The sequence below is a fragment of the Sminthopsis crassicaudata genome, chromosome 3, assembly GCF_048593235.1.
Source record: "Sminthopsis crassicaudata isolate SCR6 chromosome 3, ASM4859323v1, whole genome shotgun sequence".
Lineage (NCBI taxonomy): Eukaryota > Metazoa > Chordata > Mammalia > Dasyuromorphia > Dasyuridae > Sminthopsis > Sminthopsis crassicaudata.
Window position 1 is genome coordinate 5,283,916 of NC_133619.1, and position 18,014 is coordinate 5,301,929.

Genomic DNA, 18,014 nt, shown 5'->3' on the forward strand with positions numbered 1-18,014 from the left:
GTGATTTGTCCAAATTTTCACAGGAATAGGACCTGAACCTGGGTATTTTGACTCCGGAGCTGGTAATTACCTTTGATGAATAAATCTGTTTCTGTTTAAACCTCTCTAGATATGACCTATATTCAAACAAAGTTATCTCTTTTGTTAAATTAAAAATAATATTGGATAATTTTGCTGCATATAAGGGAAGATATTATGTTAGAGGAAAGTTTTAAGGGACAATCATTTTCTCTTAATCAAATGTGTGTTTTAAGAATTGACAAGCAATGAGTTTGGTGGGTTCTCTACATCTTTCATTTAAATATGGGATGTTAAGCCATCAATGAACTCCCAAGTTAAAAAAAATCTCTAGGGCCAGATGGCTTTATAAGTGAATTTTACCAACAATTTCAAGAGCAACTCATTCCAATACTATATAAATGATTTGGAAAAACAAATGAAGAAAAAGTTCTACCAAATTCCTTTTATGACATAGCTATGGTACTGTTACCTAACCCAGGAAGGGCAAAAGAGAAAGAAAAGTATGGACCAATTTCCTTAATGAATATTGATGCAAAATATTAGCAAAAAAATTGCAGCAACTTATAGCCAGGATAGTACACTCTGACAAATGGGAATTATGACAGCAATGCAGGGGCATTGCAATATCAGGAAGACCAGTAGCATAATTGATCATCTCAATAAAAAAATATGTATATATTATAATTATCTCAATAGATGCAGACAAAGCATTAAAAAAATACCCTTCCCTAATTAAAAAAAAAAAACTAGACAGCATAGAAATTTTTTAAAAGACAATAAGCATAGGAAATAAAAAGGATAATTTGGATAATACAAGTGAAAGCCTCCCTATTCCCATTGAGTATCCTATGTAAAAAAATAAAAATAGCATTTATATAGGACTCTAAAGATTGCAAAAGTTTTACTTTTATCTCATTTTGCATTACAAATGGTGGCTAGGAGGCACAGTGGATAGTGCTGAGCTAGCAATCAGGAAGACTCATCTTCATGAGTTCAGATCCTCTTAATTGTATGCTCCTGGATGCATCACTTAACCTTATTTGTCTACATTTCCTCATCTGTAAAAAGAGCTGGAGAAGGAAATGAACCACTTCAAACTCTTTGCCAAGAAAACCCCAAATGGGATTATGAAATCAAAAATCACCAAACATGTAAATAATATAATTATATAACAATATGCAAATATGATCTCAATTTATCCTCACAATGACTCAGGGATGTGGGAGTTGTTATTGTGTCCATTTTATAGATGAGGAAACTGAGACAAATTTTAATTAACCTGTCTAGGGTCATACAACTAATATGTGTTTGAAGCAAAATTTCAACTCTGTTCTTTCTGACCCCAGATCTAGTGCTTTATATAATTTGTCATCTGGCTGTATTTTTTTCTTGTAGAAATTGTAGATATGTAAGTTGACATCTAGGTTGGTAGTGGGTAATGTTTTATGTTAAAGACCCGTGATGCTTTTAATGCCCAAATCTGAGTTGTCATAGAGATTAAGCTGCCTTGTGCTCCTTAAAGCAGGTCCAGAGCTAACCACACCTCTCTGCTGCTTCCTGAAGCCTCAAAAGCAAGGGACAGACCCCTTGCTAAAAGCAAGGGAAAGGCCAGTTTTGATTGGAAGCCAACAATACATACAAGTTGTTGATGGAGGCAAGTAGAGAAAAGATAGAACTCAGGAGAAGATCACTGGAGCACTGGAAAAGATTTCAGATGACATCTAACCCTCCTTCCATTTTACAGTTAAAGATACTGAGGCCCAAGGAAATTAAAAGTCTTGACTAAGCTGACAGGTAATGACAGAGACAGGGTTCAAACCCAAGTCTGGAAAGTCAATATATTGGCAATTCTGTGCTCTGCTCAGATGCCTCTGGGAAGATCAGAAAATAGAATAGATGGTCTGGAATCAGGAAGACCCAAGTTCAAATCCAGCCTTACACACTTACTAGCTGTGTTAGCCTGGATAAGTCACTTTACTTCTACAGATAATCCATTGTAAAATGGAAATAATAATAGCACCTACTTCCTATGTCTTTTGTCAAGATCAAATGAGAGAGTTATTTAAACTACTTAGCTCAGTGCCTAGAGCATAGTGGCTTTAATAAATGGTTGTTTCTTTCTATTTAGTTCTCTTCTCTTCTTTGTTATTGTTGTTTTTTGCTTTCTTTTGGCAAAATAATTGGGGTTAAATGACTTGCCTAGGGTCACGAGTGTCTGAAGCCAGATTTTAAGTCAGGTCCTCTTAAGTCCAGGGCCAGTGCTCTATCCACTGTGATACCTGGCTGCCCCTCTGCCATGTAATTTAGAAAAACACATTAAAAGAACTTTGAAAAATCAGGACTTCAAAGGAAGCAAGAAAGTTTTATGAAGGTCATACTTGTCTCTCTTTCCCCTCCTCCATTCCTCCCTCTATTCTGGATCACTCACAGAGTGAATTGATCTCCATTCCTGTGCCAATCACTTTACCAATGGCCTCTGGGGATTCTCCCACAGGACTGGACCCAGCTGACTCTCAATATTCTCTGTCACTGTCCTTTGCTGGCTTCTGAGAACTTTTCCCCTTGGGTTCCTCCCTTGTTCCCTCTCAGAACTCTTTGCCCTTTGTCTTGGTGGTTCTCCATGGGCTTTGTACCTCTTTATGTTTCCTTCTCTTTGGAGACCTCATCCCAATTCTTGGCCCCCCTGGTCCCATCCTGCAGGCGCTCTCCAGATTGACTCCAAACTGCTGGCCAGAATTCGGGTTCCTCTGGTCCTCTGTCTTCTTTCCTTTGTCCTGTCACCCTCTCAAAACTAATTATGGCCAACACTGGACAGGCCTTCACTCTGCAAAATGTCTGCCCTCTGGAACCTCTATTTCTTCTCAGCCCTCTAAGTCGTTGAAAGTTGGGAGCTTGGAGACACATTTGGCTTTTCCCTTGACCCCTCTCACCATTCACACTCAGTTACCAAGGTTTGCCACTGCTGCATGGACAACATTTCTTTCTTTTTCCTTGTCCCGTTCCAATTCCATAATGAGCGCCCATCCTTGTGCCTTCTTGTCCAGACTCTTATCATCACAATCTCCCTGACCCTTCCTGCTCCAGCCCTTCTCAACACCTAAGGGCCTAGGAATGATCTTTTCTTTTCTGGCCCTACTCTGCTCCAACCTAACTAATTTACCCACAGTTGTAGCTAATTGATGAGATTGTAAACTCTTCATCCCATCATTCAAGGCTCTACTGGATCCAGCAGCAACTTCCATCCCAACTTCTGTCCTTTTTTTCCTATTCAAATACTGTCTTCCATGATGGCCTTCTCAGCAGTTTTTGTTCTCATTCCTCCATTTCCTGTCTACATTATTTTAATCAGACTGGCCTCGAAGCTTGGAGTGAACTCCATCCTGCTGTGTCTGCTAATGGACTTCCCTCTTCAAATGTAGCCTTCCCTCACTGCAGCCGAAGAAAGCCTTCTGAAGTTTTCCAGCCATTTCCTTGGGGAGGACCCTGGGATTTCCCTCCGTACTCCCATAAGCCAACAGCCACTTAGTTCGCATTTCTTTCTTTCTCTCTGCTTCTGCCTCTCTCCCTCTCTGTCTCTGTGTCTCTCTTTGTGTTTCTGTGTCTCTGTTTCTCCTGCCTCTGCCTCTCTGTGTCTGTGCCTGTGTCTCTGTCTGTCTCTCTCTGTCTTTGTGTCTCTTTGTCTCTGTCTCTATCTCTCTGTTTCTGTGTCTGTTTCTCTCTGTCTCTCTCTTTTTATGTATATACATGTCTTTCCCATCTTCCTCTCTTTCTCTCATATTGTCTCTCTCTCTCTATTTCAGTCTCTCTTTCCTTTGAGTCACAGTTATGCAATGAAAAGAGCACAGAACAAGGGACGAGGAGAGAACAGTGTTCGAATCCTACCTGCTGTGTGGCCATGGCCATGTCACTTTACCTTTCCACACACCCATCTTCACCTCTAAGCTGAAATGAAAAATCCACTGATGGCATGAAAAGTTCTCGACGCTGTGACCCTAGACTTCTGCTTGCCTCAGCTCTGCTGCCCTTCACATACCACCATTTTGCTGTCCTAAGCCACCCAATCTTCCTCATTTGTGATCCTGGATTCAGTCTTTTAACTGAGAGCACCACAGCTGGCGAGTCTTGAAAAGGGGAAGGAAGGGGATAGAGTCAAGACAGAGTCGGGAGGCAGTCGGGAGTCGGGAGTCGGGAGTCTTCTAGATTTAGAGCTAGCAGGGACAAAGCAAAGAAGCCACCCATGACACTGGGTAGCTAAGAGTCTAGGACCCTTTAAGCTTCAAACTTGACTTTTGAAACTGTACAATAGGGAAACTGATCCCTGGGATGTCAGCTTCACATGGTAGTTAGGAAAATGAAATGCAACAATATAATTAGGACCTTCAAAGTGCTTTACAAATAGAAGACACTTATTTGAAAAAGGACAATTTGTAATTAAAAAGAGAGAGGCAGAAAGAGCTGCACTTGCCTACTTGAATGTCTGTTGTCGTCACAGGTCTATCTAGTCCATGGGTCAATCAAGGAGAATTTATTGGGTGCTTACTCTCTAAGTCACTAGTACAGGAGTTAGGTATCAAGCTCAGTTCGGATGATAAGCATCTGAACATAGGGAGGGAAAGAGGCAAATTCGGGTAATCAGTTGAAACTTTGGGCCCTGACAGGTCAGCCAGATCCTTGGGATGCCTTTGTATTTCCAAACAATCTTGTTTAGAGAGCAATTTCTCAGAGACTATCCTGGCCTTCTGAAGCTTTTTCATTCAGTTCCTTGGAAAGGGTTCTGGGACTTCCCTTCATATCCCATAAGCCAACAGTAACTTAGTTCCTATTTCCCCCTTTCTCTCTTTGTCTCTGTGTGTACATTTGTATCTCTCTCTCTTTCTTTGTGTCTCTCTCTTTTCAGAATGCCTCTGTTTTTGTGGGTCTCTCTCTCTCTCGTTTGCAGCTGTTTTCATTAGTAAGACAGTAAGTTGTGTAACTTCTAATATTTGCATGCTTGCTCAATCATAAAAATGACTACATTTTCATCAAGGAAAACCACTCTGTCCAGACCTGGAATAACCAGTTTCAGATCTCTACTTACCCAACGGGATTCGGAGCAATCGAGAGTGAGGTGGGAATTATCTTTCTTCTTGCCATCTGCTCTTCAGAGTTTGGAGCCGTGTTGACCATCCCACGCAAAGACACGAGAGTCCTACAAAAGCCAACTTCTCACCCACAATCCTTTTCCTGTGATGTGAGCATGTAACATTACATTTCTAGCTCTGTGCCCTTATGGCTAGAATGACCTTACTCCTCCCTTTTGTCTGGGGCATGGAGTAGCTTTCTTCTATCCAGTTCTTCCTGCTGATTTCATTTTCCTCCTTTCAATAATTCTGTATTTTCTTAAATGTGTACATGCTAACTAAGGGGAGAAGCTTTTAGTTTTATTTTTATTTATTTATTTTTTAGTTTTTCACAAGCTTACCCTCTAACACATATAGTAGGTGCTTAATAGATGCTTGAACTTGTTGTATTCTTATGTCTATGACTTCTGCAAATAAATTACCTTTGTGGGTGAGCCTCCCAGTCATGCATTCAAATGATCAGCAATCCCAGCTTTACAGGGAGCTGTTCCAGTCCCTGTGAGTCATGCACAGGTGGAGAACTCACACCTGACTCCTATAGGTCTGTCACCCTATAGGTGAGGGTGTGTGTGTGTGTGTGTGTGTGTGTGTGTGTGTGTGTGTGTGTGTATCCATATATATAAGCGGATAGATAGATATGACAAAACTCATTTTTGGTAATTTTCCAAAACATATTTTTCAACATTGCATCAACCAGAAATCATCCCTCCCAGCCAAGTGCAACCTCAAGTACCTTACATCCATAATTCCTCATGAGCAAATCTCCAGAAAAACCTGGCATCCATTTCCCGGGTGCGAATCTCTGAACCAAGAGACACGCTGTGCCCTGCCTAAGAATCCAGCCATTCCAAACCAAATGGTTTATGGGAAAAGGCACTTTGGAATATGTGCGGCCCTTACACCATAGCCGTTTGGCCTAGGCTGGGCTCGTAGTTTCTTCCTGATTGGACTAGATCTGCCCCCCCTGATGTCCGGGGTCTGACACTGAGGAATTTTTAGCTCAATCCCCACCTTTTTCTTTTTTCATTTTCTGGTTTGTCCAGGGGTGTTTGGTTCCTAAACTTCTCAATGTACAACGTACCAACGCTTAAATCAGATTGTTCCACTCTCCTGGGTCCTGAACTGGGTCAGGACTTACTCAAATCTCCCCAGTCTCCAAAGAGACGGGAATGAACTCTGGTCTGAATTTTAAGCAGCTGCAAATGGGAAGGAAGGAGTGAGGTCGGAAGTTTAGGACAAGTGAAAGGCCATAAAAATATAACTTTATTAACACAATCATCGGGTAGTCTGGGGAACATGAGTATGCAAAGGAAGAAAGAGCTCAGTGTAAGTTGAGCTTCTGGGGCTTGGAGGGAGAGAGGAGCAGGTGGATGTGGGGCTCCCCCTCCCCCTGTTTTAACATCAATATGGGATGAATTTGCTTCTCCCAGGAGGCACGGTGTCTCCCATAGGTGCACTTCCCAGGCAGACCCACCCTGAATGCTTCCCGGCCGCAGTGCACCGGACCCCTCATGTCACAAAGTGCTCCCCAAAACCACTGGAAGTCTTTTCTCAGGCTTTAGGTTGGAGTCGCAGGGCACACTTTAAAGGGCCAGACTCCAAACAAGCTCTTGTGGCAGCTGGGAAGTTCTGTTGGGAATGGATCCGGGCCTTTTGTCTGTCAGGAATGAGTGAGAAATCATATGGATAAAAAGGACACCATTGACTGGTCCCTGGCTGGCTTTTCCCATGGATTGAGAGATGGGGAAAACAGGGCGAGCGGCCCCCGGGGCACTTGGGCATCAGAGGACGTAGAAGTCGTTGTTGTTGGAGAGGTCTGTGAAATGGTGAAGGGCCAGGGCCGAGATCTGGGGGGCGGGGGTGCTCAGTCTGTTCCCGTTTGGGACCCAGTGTGTCCCCACCTGCTGGGGCACAGGTTTGCAAAGGTGGGTCTCCCACTGGGGCCGGCTGGGAGCTTCCGCTCGGTTCTTGTTCCTCAGGGGCTTCTCCCCTTTGCAATAGGTGACGCAGCAGCGACAGGCCCCGGACGGTTTGCCTTGATGCTTGCCCGAGGCCCCTGGCGGAGCTGGAGCCGCCCCTGTGGCCCTCCTTGAACCCAGGAGTTCGGGGGGCACTTTCAAACGGCCCCTCCTCCTCTGGATGTGGTCAAGGCTGATATCTGACTGGGAGGAGCAGCTCTCATTCCAGCCTGAGCCGGCACTCAGGCTCCTCAGGGGCAGAGCCAAACGCAAGGCCTTCCAGAACCTGGAGCCGGGCCTTTTGGACCTCTCACCCTCCCAGCTCACGAAGGAGACCGAGTCCTTCAGCTGGAGGATGCTGGGGTGCGGGTGCTCCAGGGGCCGGTACTCCACCACCACCAGCTGGGTGGCAATGGAATTCTGGCAGAGCACGCCCAACTTAAACTCCAGCAGGCTGATGCTCTTCTCCGTCAGGTAATCGGGGCTGAGGACCACGATCATCCTCCGGCTTCTCTGGATGAAGTCAAAAACCGCCTCCACGGTGTCTAGATGGGAAAGGCAGAAAAGAGAGACAGAGAGAGCAAGCTAGCAAGAGAGGAACAACCGTCACAAGGCCAGAATTCTGCTGGGGAGGAGGGTCGAGAACACGCGGCTCTTCTTTCCGGAGGAAGAGGACTGAGCTATGGAGTTTGGGATATACCGTCACATGGCTGCTCATTTTCCCTATTTTTTTCTTCTTCCTTTTTTATTATTCTGTGTTACAAGAGAGAGATACTGGAGAGTGCTGGGGGAGAAGTGAGATGGAGGTAATGTGACAAGCAACAGTATGTGTGTGTGTGTGTTTTTATGTTTGTGTATATATATATTTATTTATTATACTATAATGTAAACATAATATTATATATAATATAAATATAATATAAGATTATATATAATATAAACACAATATGATATATAAATATAATAATATAGTATATATGTATATATTTCTATAAATATACACACACATATATATCTCACCTTATATTCTATATCTACTGCTCTTACAGGAAAATATAGATGCAAGTAGGTGTGAGGGAATATGTGCATTTGTTTTTACATATACATACATATCTATACGTATGTACGTACACACATACATATATGTCTATATGTAGTTCTATCTTTATATATCTCTGTCTATATAACAATAGATACGTATTAATTCACATAGACAGAGAAAGACAAGGCCCAATACACCATGCTCGCAAAGGAGGGGACTCGTGTCTCTCTAAAACTATCTTTTCAGCAGTAATTAAGGCTTGGGGAACAGAAGTCAAAACTCTACGGACCGGGCCCCAATTCAGACATTTTCTCTGTTGAATCTGGGCAAGGAAAGCTGCCTTCCTCTGGAGGAGAGAGAATACTAGACAGCATTTCAGGAGAAGTCCTATCCTGCGGCAGATGGGTGCTGGGTCTGCAGTCAGAGAGCAGGCTCGGGACTAAATCTCGCCTCTGACTCTTGGGAGCGGGGCGGCCAGCGGCCATCACTTATTCTCCCTGGGCTTCAGGGGCCTCACCTGCCATGAGGAGGCAGCCTCCTCTGATGGTTACCGGGGCTGCTGCTCCTCCACTGAGTCCTCCTCAGTCCTGCACTGAGCTAATGCTCCTAAAGCATCTTGTGAGTGGGAAGGCCCACGTCAAATACAACTCCCTACTCTGGAGTGGGCCCTGCTGGTGCACTGACGATCCACCGGCCTCCCCTACTAAGATTTTAAAGGAAAACATGGAACCCTAAAAAGCTCTGCTGCCAAATGTACCTTTGAACTCAAAGACACCATCTGAGAGTTATCAGTGAAAGGAATGACTGAGTCCCATCCTTCATATTCCCACAAATGAAAGCCGACAAGTTGCAGATAACTGGACCACAAGGAAGCTGACGGGGATCTAATAGAGCTAGGAGGCTCATCAAATTAATTCTCTCCAATTAATGGAATGATCATGAATCTTTAATGACAGCTAAAGAGATGCAAGCTCAGCAAAAGACCTGTTGGCCAGCTTTAACCATAAAGGGGGTGTGTATTGGGGGGGGGGAAGGGGAAGAATAATAGCTCACTAAGCATTTTTTTAAACATCCTACAGAGCAGTCTCAAATTCCTCTTGCTTCTAAAATCCACATTTCTGGCTGACTTCCCTCATTTCCTCTGTTTTAGATGGACTAGCAACAGAGGCTCACATACTCCTCCCGCTCACCCTTCACCCCTTTCCAATGTTCTGCCAAAGCTACCCATTTCCTCTCGGTAACATCCCCAACTCTTCTTTCCTCCTCCATTGCCACCATCTTGGTGCAGATCCTCATCTCCTCACACTGGACCGTTGCCCTAACCTACTGACTGGTTTACCAGCCAGAAATCAGTTTCCCATCTGGTCCACACAAAGTAATCTTGCTGAAAGAGCTCAGGTCTGCTCATGGCATCTGCCTACTCAGTCACCTCCAGCCACCCCTGATCTCCTCGAGGGCAAAAATGCAAGTCTCTGATTGGCTTTCAAAGCCTCTTCTAACCATACATCCTGCTGTTCTCCTCTGTTAACCTTCCTAGTCTTTGCAGCTTGTTCTCCTTCCCATGATCCTGTGCTCTCTGTGCCACCAGTCTCCTTGCTGTTCTCCCAGGATCCTCCATCTCTGAATTCTGAGCCATTTTCTCTGGTTTCCCCCATACCTGGAGTGCTCCTAGCTTGCCTTCCTGACATCCCTTCCTCTGGTGATGATTTCTACTTTATCTGCCTTCTTTGTCCCCTGTTATTCCCATGTTCCCACCACACCATGAGTTCCTTGAGACCAGGGACTCTCTATTGTATTTCTTTATATTCTCCGCACTCCTCTGTTAACCTTCCTAGTCTTTGCAGCTTGTTCTCCTTCCCATGATCCTGTGCTCTCTGTGCCACCAGTCTCCTTGCTGTTCTCCCAGGATCCTCCATCTCTGAATTCTGAGCCATTTTCTCTGGTTTCCCCCATACCTGGAGTGCTCCTAGCTTGCCTTCCTGACATCCCTTCCTCTGGTGATGATTTCTACTTTATCTGCCTTCTTTGTCCCCTGTTATTCCCATGTTCCCACCACACCATGAGTTCCTTGAGACCAGGGACTCTCTATTGTATTTCTTTATATTCTCCGCACTTTGCATAGTTTCTCCACATAATAGGCACATACATTATTGACTAAAAGCACACTTGGTGAAAGTGTCTGGTGATGGTTTCCATGATAGAAAAAATACTTTCCGTACATTTTATCTTGTATGAAATCTAATCTGGATTTTCTAAACAGACATACCTGGATGCAGATATCCAAAGGAGTTGCTGTCTTCTGAGTAGTCTCTAAGCATTTGTTCCAAGATGCTATTTTAATTTAAAATTAATGTTTAATTTAATTTAATTAAATTTTTGAATTTCCCCTTTAACTATTGCCTGCAGTGCTCCTCAGACCCTTTCAAAAATCTCACCAGTGATGAATCTCTGACTTTCAAAGAAAATTGGAAAGTTAGCTGGAGCCAAAGCTTTTGAATGAGATGGGTAATTACATCCGGCTAATACTCTGTTTTAAAAGATAAGTCCCTGGGTTTGTGTGTGCATATGTGTGCTTGGGAGAGGGGGAGCAGAAAAGCAAGACTTTGGAATTCTGTTTGCAAGCTCCTAATCTGGCTTGGAAGTAGATTCCTTGTCTGTTCTGTCCCTTTCTAGCATCCTTAGGCTAGCTGGAGGTTACCATGGAGATGACTCTAGTTCTATCCTCTCGGTTGCCATCCAAGCAAGCTGTATAAAAGAAAGCAAGCCTAAATCTCTGTCTAACATTTTAATGTTGAGTGAACAGAATGCTGATGGGGTAGAAGGGGGGATTCTCTGGCAGGATGTTTACCTGGGAAGAAGGTACAATTTAGCTGGAGAGTTTAAAAATCCTATTTTATCGTGGGGATTTGTTACAGAATGACAGCTCTTCTCTTTAAATCTTCTTATTTGGACATGTGCTTCTGGTGGAGATGAAAATACCTCTGAATCATTTTTATCTTTTGTATCATCCCTGGGAATACTTTGGGGCTCCAGGGTTGGACAAAAAGCATCAAACATAGAGATTGAGTGCTGGGAAACCAAAGAATACTGAGCATTCATCAGTGGAAACCAAAGAATACTGAACATTCATCAGTGGAGGAGAGGATTTGGAGAGATGTCCAAAAAGGAACGTAATAGTTGGAGATAAAGGGTCTGCATCAAAGGAGGAAGGCACCCCATCAACTTATGAGTGACCATTATTTTTTTTCGAGTTCTCTTAAGACCTGGGTTTAAATTCCCAAATATCTGGGCTACTTGCTTCCTGATTGACTGTGTAAACGACAGTCTTGATTTAGTATCTGTTCTTTGATCTGGAAAATAAGTGACTTGGAATAGCTTTCTTCCAAGATCTGTTCTAGTGCCAGATCATGTCCTGGGTGGGAAGATAATTCTAAAAGGTATGTAATGAATAATGTCCTAGAGAGAGCATTCACGTTAGTATCAAAAGCCCAGAGATTCTGTCCTGCCACCGTGACCATCGACAACTTGCCTCTGAGAGTCACGTCTTGAATGTATGGAAGAGATGGATTCCTTGATCTAGCTGTCTCCTTACTTCTCTAATTGGCTAATTTTATAGGAGGGAGAGAAAGCTATATATGAAATCGGTCACATTTGACACATCTTACAGTGGCATTTTGAAAAGTCCATGAAATGACCAAGAATCTATAAGTTGCCCTCGCCTTTGGGCTTTGCTATCGGTAACCATGCTTTTTTGTACTTGCTAACATCTGTTCTCAAGCAGGACCAACCCCTACCTTGGTCTCATATCCTCCCCAAGTACAAATGTCTTCCTTAAGTGAAATGCTTTTTGGGATTTTGTTTGACTTTTTTTTCATGAACGGTTGATTGTAATCTGGTACCTGAAACCCCAAAGAAAACATTAAAAAAAGAAAAGAAATATGCACAAACTAAAATTCAAAATGGAAAATAAATGGTTTATTTTAAAAATAAACAAATTTATAAAACAAACAAAAATACAAAAATACAGAGATTTTAAAAATCTCAAAATATGAAAACATACAGAAAGAAAATATTCAATGAACAAGTAAAACTGCGACAAATGACTAATCTATCTTTCTGATTAGATTTAGCTTTCTGTCAACTTCTGCTAAGTTACAAAAGGGAATACGCTTCATTTCTAAAGTACCGGTTATCATAACTTATCTTTTCTAGGGCTCTGGGTCCATTTGGATTCAAAAAGCCCTTGTCATTGCAAAACTAGCCCTTTTCCTGTTCATAAGTGCCCTCTTCCCATTCCTGTCCCCACCAAAGTCCACACAAACCCACTCTCTGCCTGTTCCTCTTTGGGGAAGAAATTAGAGGCCAAACTCTCAATGTTCCTTTATAAGCAGCAGCACAACCAGCAGCGATATTTAAGAGGTTGCATTTGGACTAACTCAATTCCAGGACAACAGCTAATGGAGATATAATACCAAGGAGGTCAGGATATCTAGAATATAGGGGCAGGCTGCTTCACGGACAACTGAGCGGCGTTAATTTATACACAGAAGTCTAGCGGGCTCATCAGAGTCAATAGATCAAGAAAAGGATGTACCGTAGACTCCTGTCCCAATGACTGATGGGAAGTTGGGCTTAGAATACAGGGAATGTTTCTATTTCTTTCACCGGGGCCAAGTACAGATTCAGCACTAGTCTGCATCTAGGGCTGGTTGGCTGATGTGATCTTTCTAACGGTTGGAGGAGCCCTCTCTATGGCACAAGACATGGACACAAAAATGATGTCGACATTGTTACCTCCACAATGGAGACCAGGGATTCACAACTGTGATGTAGGCTTAAATGATGGGGTGGGCAGCGCTCATCAAAGCATCAACAAGGAGAAAGAGGAATATAGAAATGTAAGTTACAGGTTCTGCCAAAATTAGCCAGAAGGCTCCTTCCCCTGCCACTTCTGGAGAGTGTCACCGACAGCAGGCAGAGGGAATTTGGCCACAGAGCACGTGGACCAGAAGCCCAGATCCGCTCCCTCCTAGCGGGTGGCTTTGGCCAAGCTTCTTAGCCAGATATGTTATTTTGCCAGAGATCACCCTATTTGTGGTACTAAATACTCACCACATGGGAGCAAAGACCTTATACACATACACATTGTGTAGTAGCTTCATATACATATGTATATGCATATTAAAGTTATTATTCCCATGATGGAGGCCCATGTGGAGATATGCCCAGAGGTGATGAGCTAGAAGGCACTGGCCAAGGGAAAGTAGGGCTCTTCCCTCTAAGTGGACAAAATGTATAGAATCGGGAGCTTTTCTTGAGGAACTAGACAAGCCCTTGAAAAGATGGCCTTTTGTGTGTGTTTTTTTCCTAGACAGAAGTATTCTTATCTAAAAACCTCTTATCCTGGATTCCCAGAATCCATAGTAGATTTCTAGTAGGATCTAGGAGATCCTACAAAAAGGATCAGTGGTATGTCCCCAGAAGTCACTGGCCTTAAATTTAATAACAAAAAAATAATAAAAATAAAATTATTAGTGCATCCCAAGGAAGTCAGTAAGTGAAGGGGGTCGTCAGATTAGACTCTTGACTTCTAGTCCTGATTTTACCCCACTTAGCCTTAACCTCTGTCTCCCCCATCTGCAAAATGGGTATGATAGTGTCTGCAATGGCAGCTAACCACTGCTATGAGGCTCCAAGGAGAAAAGATAAGGAAGGCTTTTGTAAACCAGAAAGCACCATTAGACATAAGAGTCACGGGAACGATGATTTCGGTTTTTCTGAAAGAAGAGCCCTCACCTGTGGCTGCCAGGGAGCCAGAGACTCGTGTGCCAGCCCCGTGAAGGGTCAGAAGGGGGGATGTTCCCAGCTGCCCTGGCTTCTGAGGTAAGACTTGTTAAGGATGCTACGTTAGTGAGGTTTGGGGTGGATACAGTAGCAGAAGCCAGAAGCCAAAAGCCTGATTTATGGTGCTCTTTTAAAGCCCTGGGAGTCTGTTCTCAAAGAATGAGTAGTGAAAAATGGGGAAACAAGTAACCAAACTCATCCCCATGTCTCCATCTCTTGGACTGTTCGTTTCAAAGAAGGGTCCCTGGAGAGCTGGGAAGAGTTTGCTATTGGGGGAGGGGGCAAAGATGGAATCCAAACAAGTGAGTTTTTGTTAGTTTGGTTGCTTTTTCAACCAGGCCAGAAAGTTCCCCCCCCCCCCCCCCCAGGAAGGACCTTTCCTGGACAGTGCCTGTGGGTGACACGTGTCCGCCATTTGCAAACATCCTAAGCCGGGCACTCTCTCCAGAGGTTAAAGCAACTGCTCCAATCATCCTAAAGAAGCCCGGTTCCTTCTCTTCTATTTGCTGGAGGGGGAAGGAGGGCCGCCCTCCTTGAAGTCTCACCACAAAAGGAACCCCGTCTGACCTAACGCCCAGAAGGCCTGGTCTCCATCCCACTGTCCCAGCCCTCTGTGCTCAGACGTTCTTTAAGGAAGAATAGGAAAGGCCGTGCTCCTGGCTGCTGGAGCGAGCCGGCCTCTTCTTCACAGGCATGGCCATCTGCAGCTGCTTCCAGAACCTGCCCTGGGGATACCTGGACTGGTCTCCTTTCCACTTAATGACGGTGAGTGCCGTCTGGGCCCGCTTCAGCTCCTTCACCTTGCTCTCCTTGACCGCTTTGTACTGCACTAAAATGACGTGGATGTTGCCCCGAGAGGCCATGCTTTCTAGGCCAGCTTTGAGCTCCAGGAGGCTCTGGGTGCCCTGGAGGATGTAGTTGGGACTCAGGACAACCAGCAGGCGTCTGCTTTTCTGAATGAAGCTCAGAGTCTCATCTGTGACAACTGAGAAAGAAAAGACCGCGCTGGTTAGTGTGGGTGGAAACTAGGTCACACTCACTGGGAACAACCCTAGGAAAGGAGGGAGTGTCCGAAGTTAGGGACAGGGACCGGCCCTCGAGGCTGTGATGAGACCCTGACACTGGGCTCCGCTCCTGAAGAGCAAGAGTGGAACCCACCCCAGGGTGAAGTACTGAGAAGTAGAACAAGGATTTCCCCCAAGGAGATGCTGGGCTGCAATGGGCGTGTCGTGTGGGACTCTTGTCTTCAGTCCCAGTTCTGAAGAAGAGGATGTACACATGTGTGTGCATAAAGTACACACACGTGTACATATGCATGTATATGTGCACATGTGTTCTTGGTAAGAAGACCACACACATGTATAATGTATAAATACACACATATGTACATGTGCATATATGTACAAACATGTGTTCTTGGGAAGAAGACTATACACACATGTGTATTGTATAAATACACATATGTACATGTGAATATATGTGCAAACATGTGTTCTTGGGAAGAAGACTATACACACATGTGTATTGTATAAACATACATGTACATGTGCATATATGTGCAAACATGTGTTCTTGGGAAGAATACATATACACCTGTGTGTATAAAATGCACACGTGTGTACATATGCATGTATGAGCACACATATGTTCTTTTTGTGCTGGAAAAGGAGGGGATACCCATTAGTTAGAAAATGACTAAACAAATTATGGTACAGGAAGGTAATGGGATACTGCTGTGCTGTTAGAAATGATGAGCAGGATGGTTTCAAAGAGACCGTCAGAGAAGACGATGCCAGATGAAGTGACGAGAACCATGGGAACAATCTTTACAGTAACAGAAATATCGGAAGGATAATCCCTTCCAAGAAATCAGTAACTTTGATCCTATACAATGACCCATCGCAGCTCCAAAGAATCCATGATGAAAACTGATCTTCATTTCCAGTTAGAGAATTGATGCATCAAAAGTGCAGATTTCCACATATTTTCCTCTCTCTCTCTTTTTTAATCAAAACACGACTAATGTGGAAATATGTTTTGCATGACTTCATATGTGTAATGGAGGTCTTCTCAGTATATAGAAGAGGGACAAATAGAAAAAAGAAAATTTGGAACTGAAAATAAAAAATACAATTTTAAATAATGAAAAAGTACCTTATTCTGGGCACCAGAGAAAGGCAAGAAGATTGTCCTAAATCAATTAGGAGCATGTCCTAATCCAGGTTCTCACATGGACTAGAAAAAGATCTAGGCTTGGATCATGGGGGCTAAGAAGGACACCTTCATCGACACTCTCTGAAGAAGAAAAGAGGCAAGGAGAACCCAGCAGACGGAGCGCTGGACTTGGAACCAGCTTTCCCACTTTCTACCGACATCATTCTGGGTAAGCCACTCATCTGGCCTTTCCTCCTCTACGACATGGTTGGATGAGGTGATCTTGAGCAACTTTTCCCCTCCAAGTCTGTGATTTCACGATTCTAGAAGTAGACCATTGGAACAATCCCCAATGACCCATAGATTTGACCTTGTATCTGTCACGTCAGAGGATCCTTGTGATTCTCTGGCAAATCAATGGCTTTGCCTTCCATACTTGGAATATGTTGCCCCATTACCAGTGACTCCAAGCTCACCAAACATGGCTGAGATCTCTTATAAATACTAGTGTTTACATGCTCTCCCCTCCTTTGGTATCTGCTCCTCAAGGGCAGGGACAGGTTTTTGCACCTGTTAATATCCAGAATTTCACCCTCTCATGCTTACAGACTGTGTCTGTATCTGATACGAAGAAAGCACTTACTAAATATCTGTTGACTATAAGAGGAAGGGGATAGACTAGATGAAGGAATGAGTAAATGAAAAAGCTTTTATAAAATTTGTTTACAAAACTAGGGATTTGGACTAGAGGTCTTTTAAGACTTCACCTTCATATAAAGTACTTTCTGTAAGGACTTGACTTTGAAGTACTAAACAAAGGACAGTTATTATTAATGTTAATTTTGGTAACACTGGGCAGAAGCCCAGCTTGACCCTTTCATTTTTTTTCTCCTAAAGCCCCTAAGTCCCAACTGGTTCTTCCTGTTCTTTTGATTTAGCACAATGGCTTCATTCTAGGACAGCATCTTCTGAAGACAAGAAAAGCACATTCGTCTTCCAAGTGAGTGATTTTTGGCACGAGAAAAGAACCTCCGCTTTTGTTCTGAGGTCTGGGATTAATGGTGTAAATTAACCCCTATATTTTCCCTCCCTAAACTTATATCATTAATGCAGAGGCAAGAGTTTCTGCAGTGACTATTTTATGTCTGGTTCAGTGACAAGCATATATTTCCTTTTGATCTGGGAAAAATACAAAGACAATAGAGGAGAAGGAGCAGGGGAAGGAAATGTTGAAGGGGATGATTCCTCTTTCCAAGCTTCTGATAATTTTCTGTCACCAAACTCTTGTAAACAATCCATCTCCTGGGGGCTGCTTCTCGAGAGCTCGGTAACCCTATTCCCAAAATAGGGAACTAAAGACTCTTACCTCTGCCTGAGAAAGTCTAATGGACAGTTCCCTGTGTTCTTACAAGCCCCAGAAGCATCCTCAAAGTAAAGCAGTAACAGTGAGATTCCTGAAATGTTAGCCTTGAACAGTGGCCAGGGCCAAATGGACCATTCACCCTTCATAGCATGGCCAAGAGCTACTTAGAGATGAAAGGAAGCTGGAAAGGGTCCAGAGGAAAGTAAAAGTGGCAAGAACCAGGTCAGAAGGAAAAAAAAAGCTTTTGGAAAGAGCCATGGAGGGACAGATGCTAAAGAGTCCTACTGCAAGGCTCTCTGGAGAGTGATGGCTGTGATTTTTTGGTAGTTGCAGAGGAGTCAAATGGCTTTCCAAAGAAGCAGTGAAGCTACAGTCCTTGATCCATGTAAAATCAGACACCTCAGTCCAATCATCCCCAGTCCTTACTGCGATTGGTGATGACAACTGGAACACCTGATCTAGCCCATCAAATCCAGGTTCCAATCATACCCAAGACATTTGGAAGCTGAGAG

At 43.6% G+C, this 18,014-nt stretch overlaps 1 protein-coding gene and 1 long non-coding RNA gene across 3 annotated transcripts in view; both read right to left on the reverse strand.

Moving 5' to 3' along the window:
• Positions 1-5,298, reverse strand: part of LOC141564782 (uncharacterized) — a 38,268-nt gene extending 32,970 nt beyond the window's left edge. Inside the window, exon 1 of the long non-coding RNA XR_012488715.1 lies at positions 5,099-5,298. This is a non-coding gene — a long non-coding RNA (uncharacterized LOC141564782). The remainder of the gene's footprint in view (positions 1-5,098) is intronic.
• Positions 5,299-6,433: 1,135 nt separating this feature from the next.
• IL1RAP (interleukin 1 receptor accessory protein) overlaps positions 6,434-18,014 on the reverse strand; it is a 140,674-nt gene continuing 129,093 nt past the window's right edge. The window contains exon 11 of one of the 2 annotated variants that reach the window (XM_074297870.1): positions 6,434-7,644. In XM_074297870.1, coding sequence (XP_074153971.1) covers positions 6,923-7,644 — 722 coding nt within the window. In that variant the 3' untranslated portion in view covers positions 6,434-6,922. Of the gene's footprint in view, positions 7,645-12,094; positions 14,971-18,014 lie in introns of those variants that run through there. The other variant, XM_074297869.1, reaches the window with a different exon arrangement.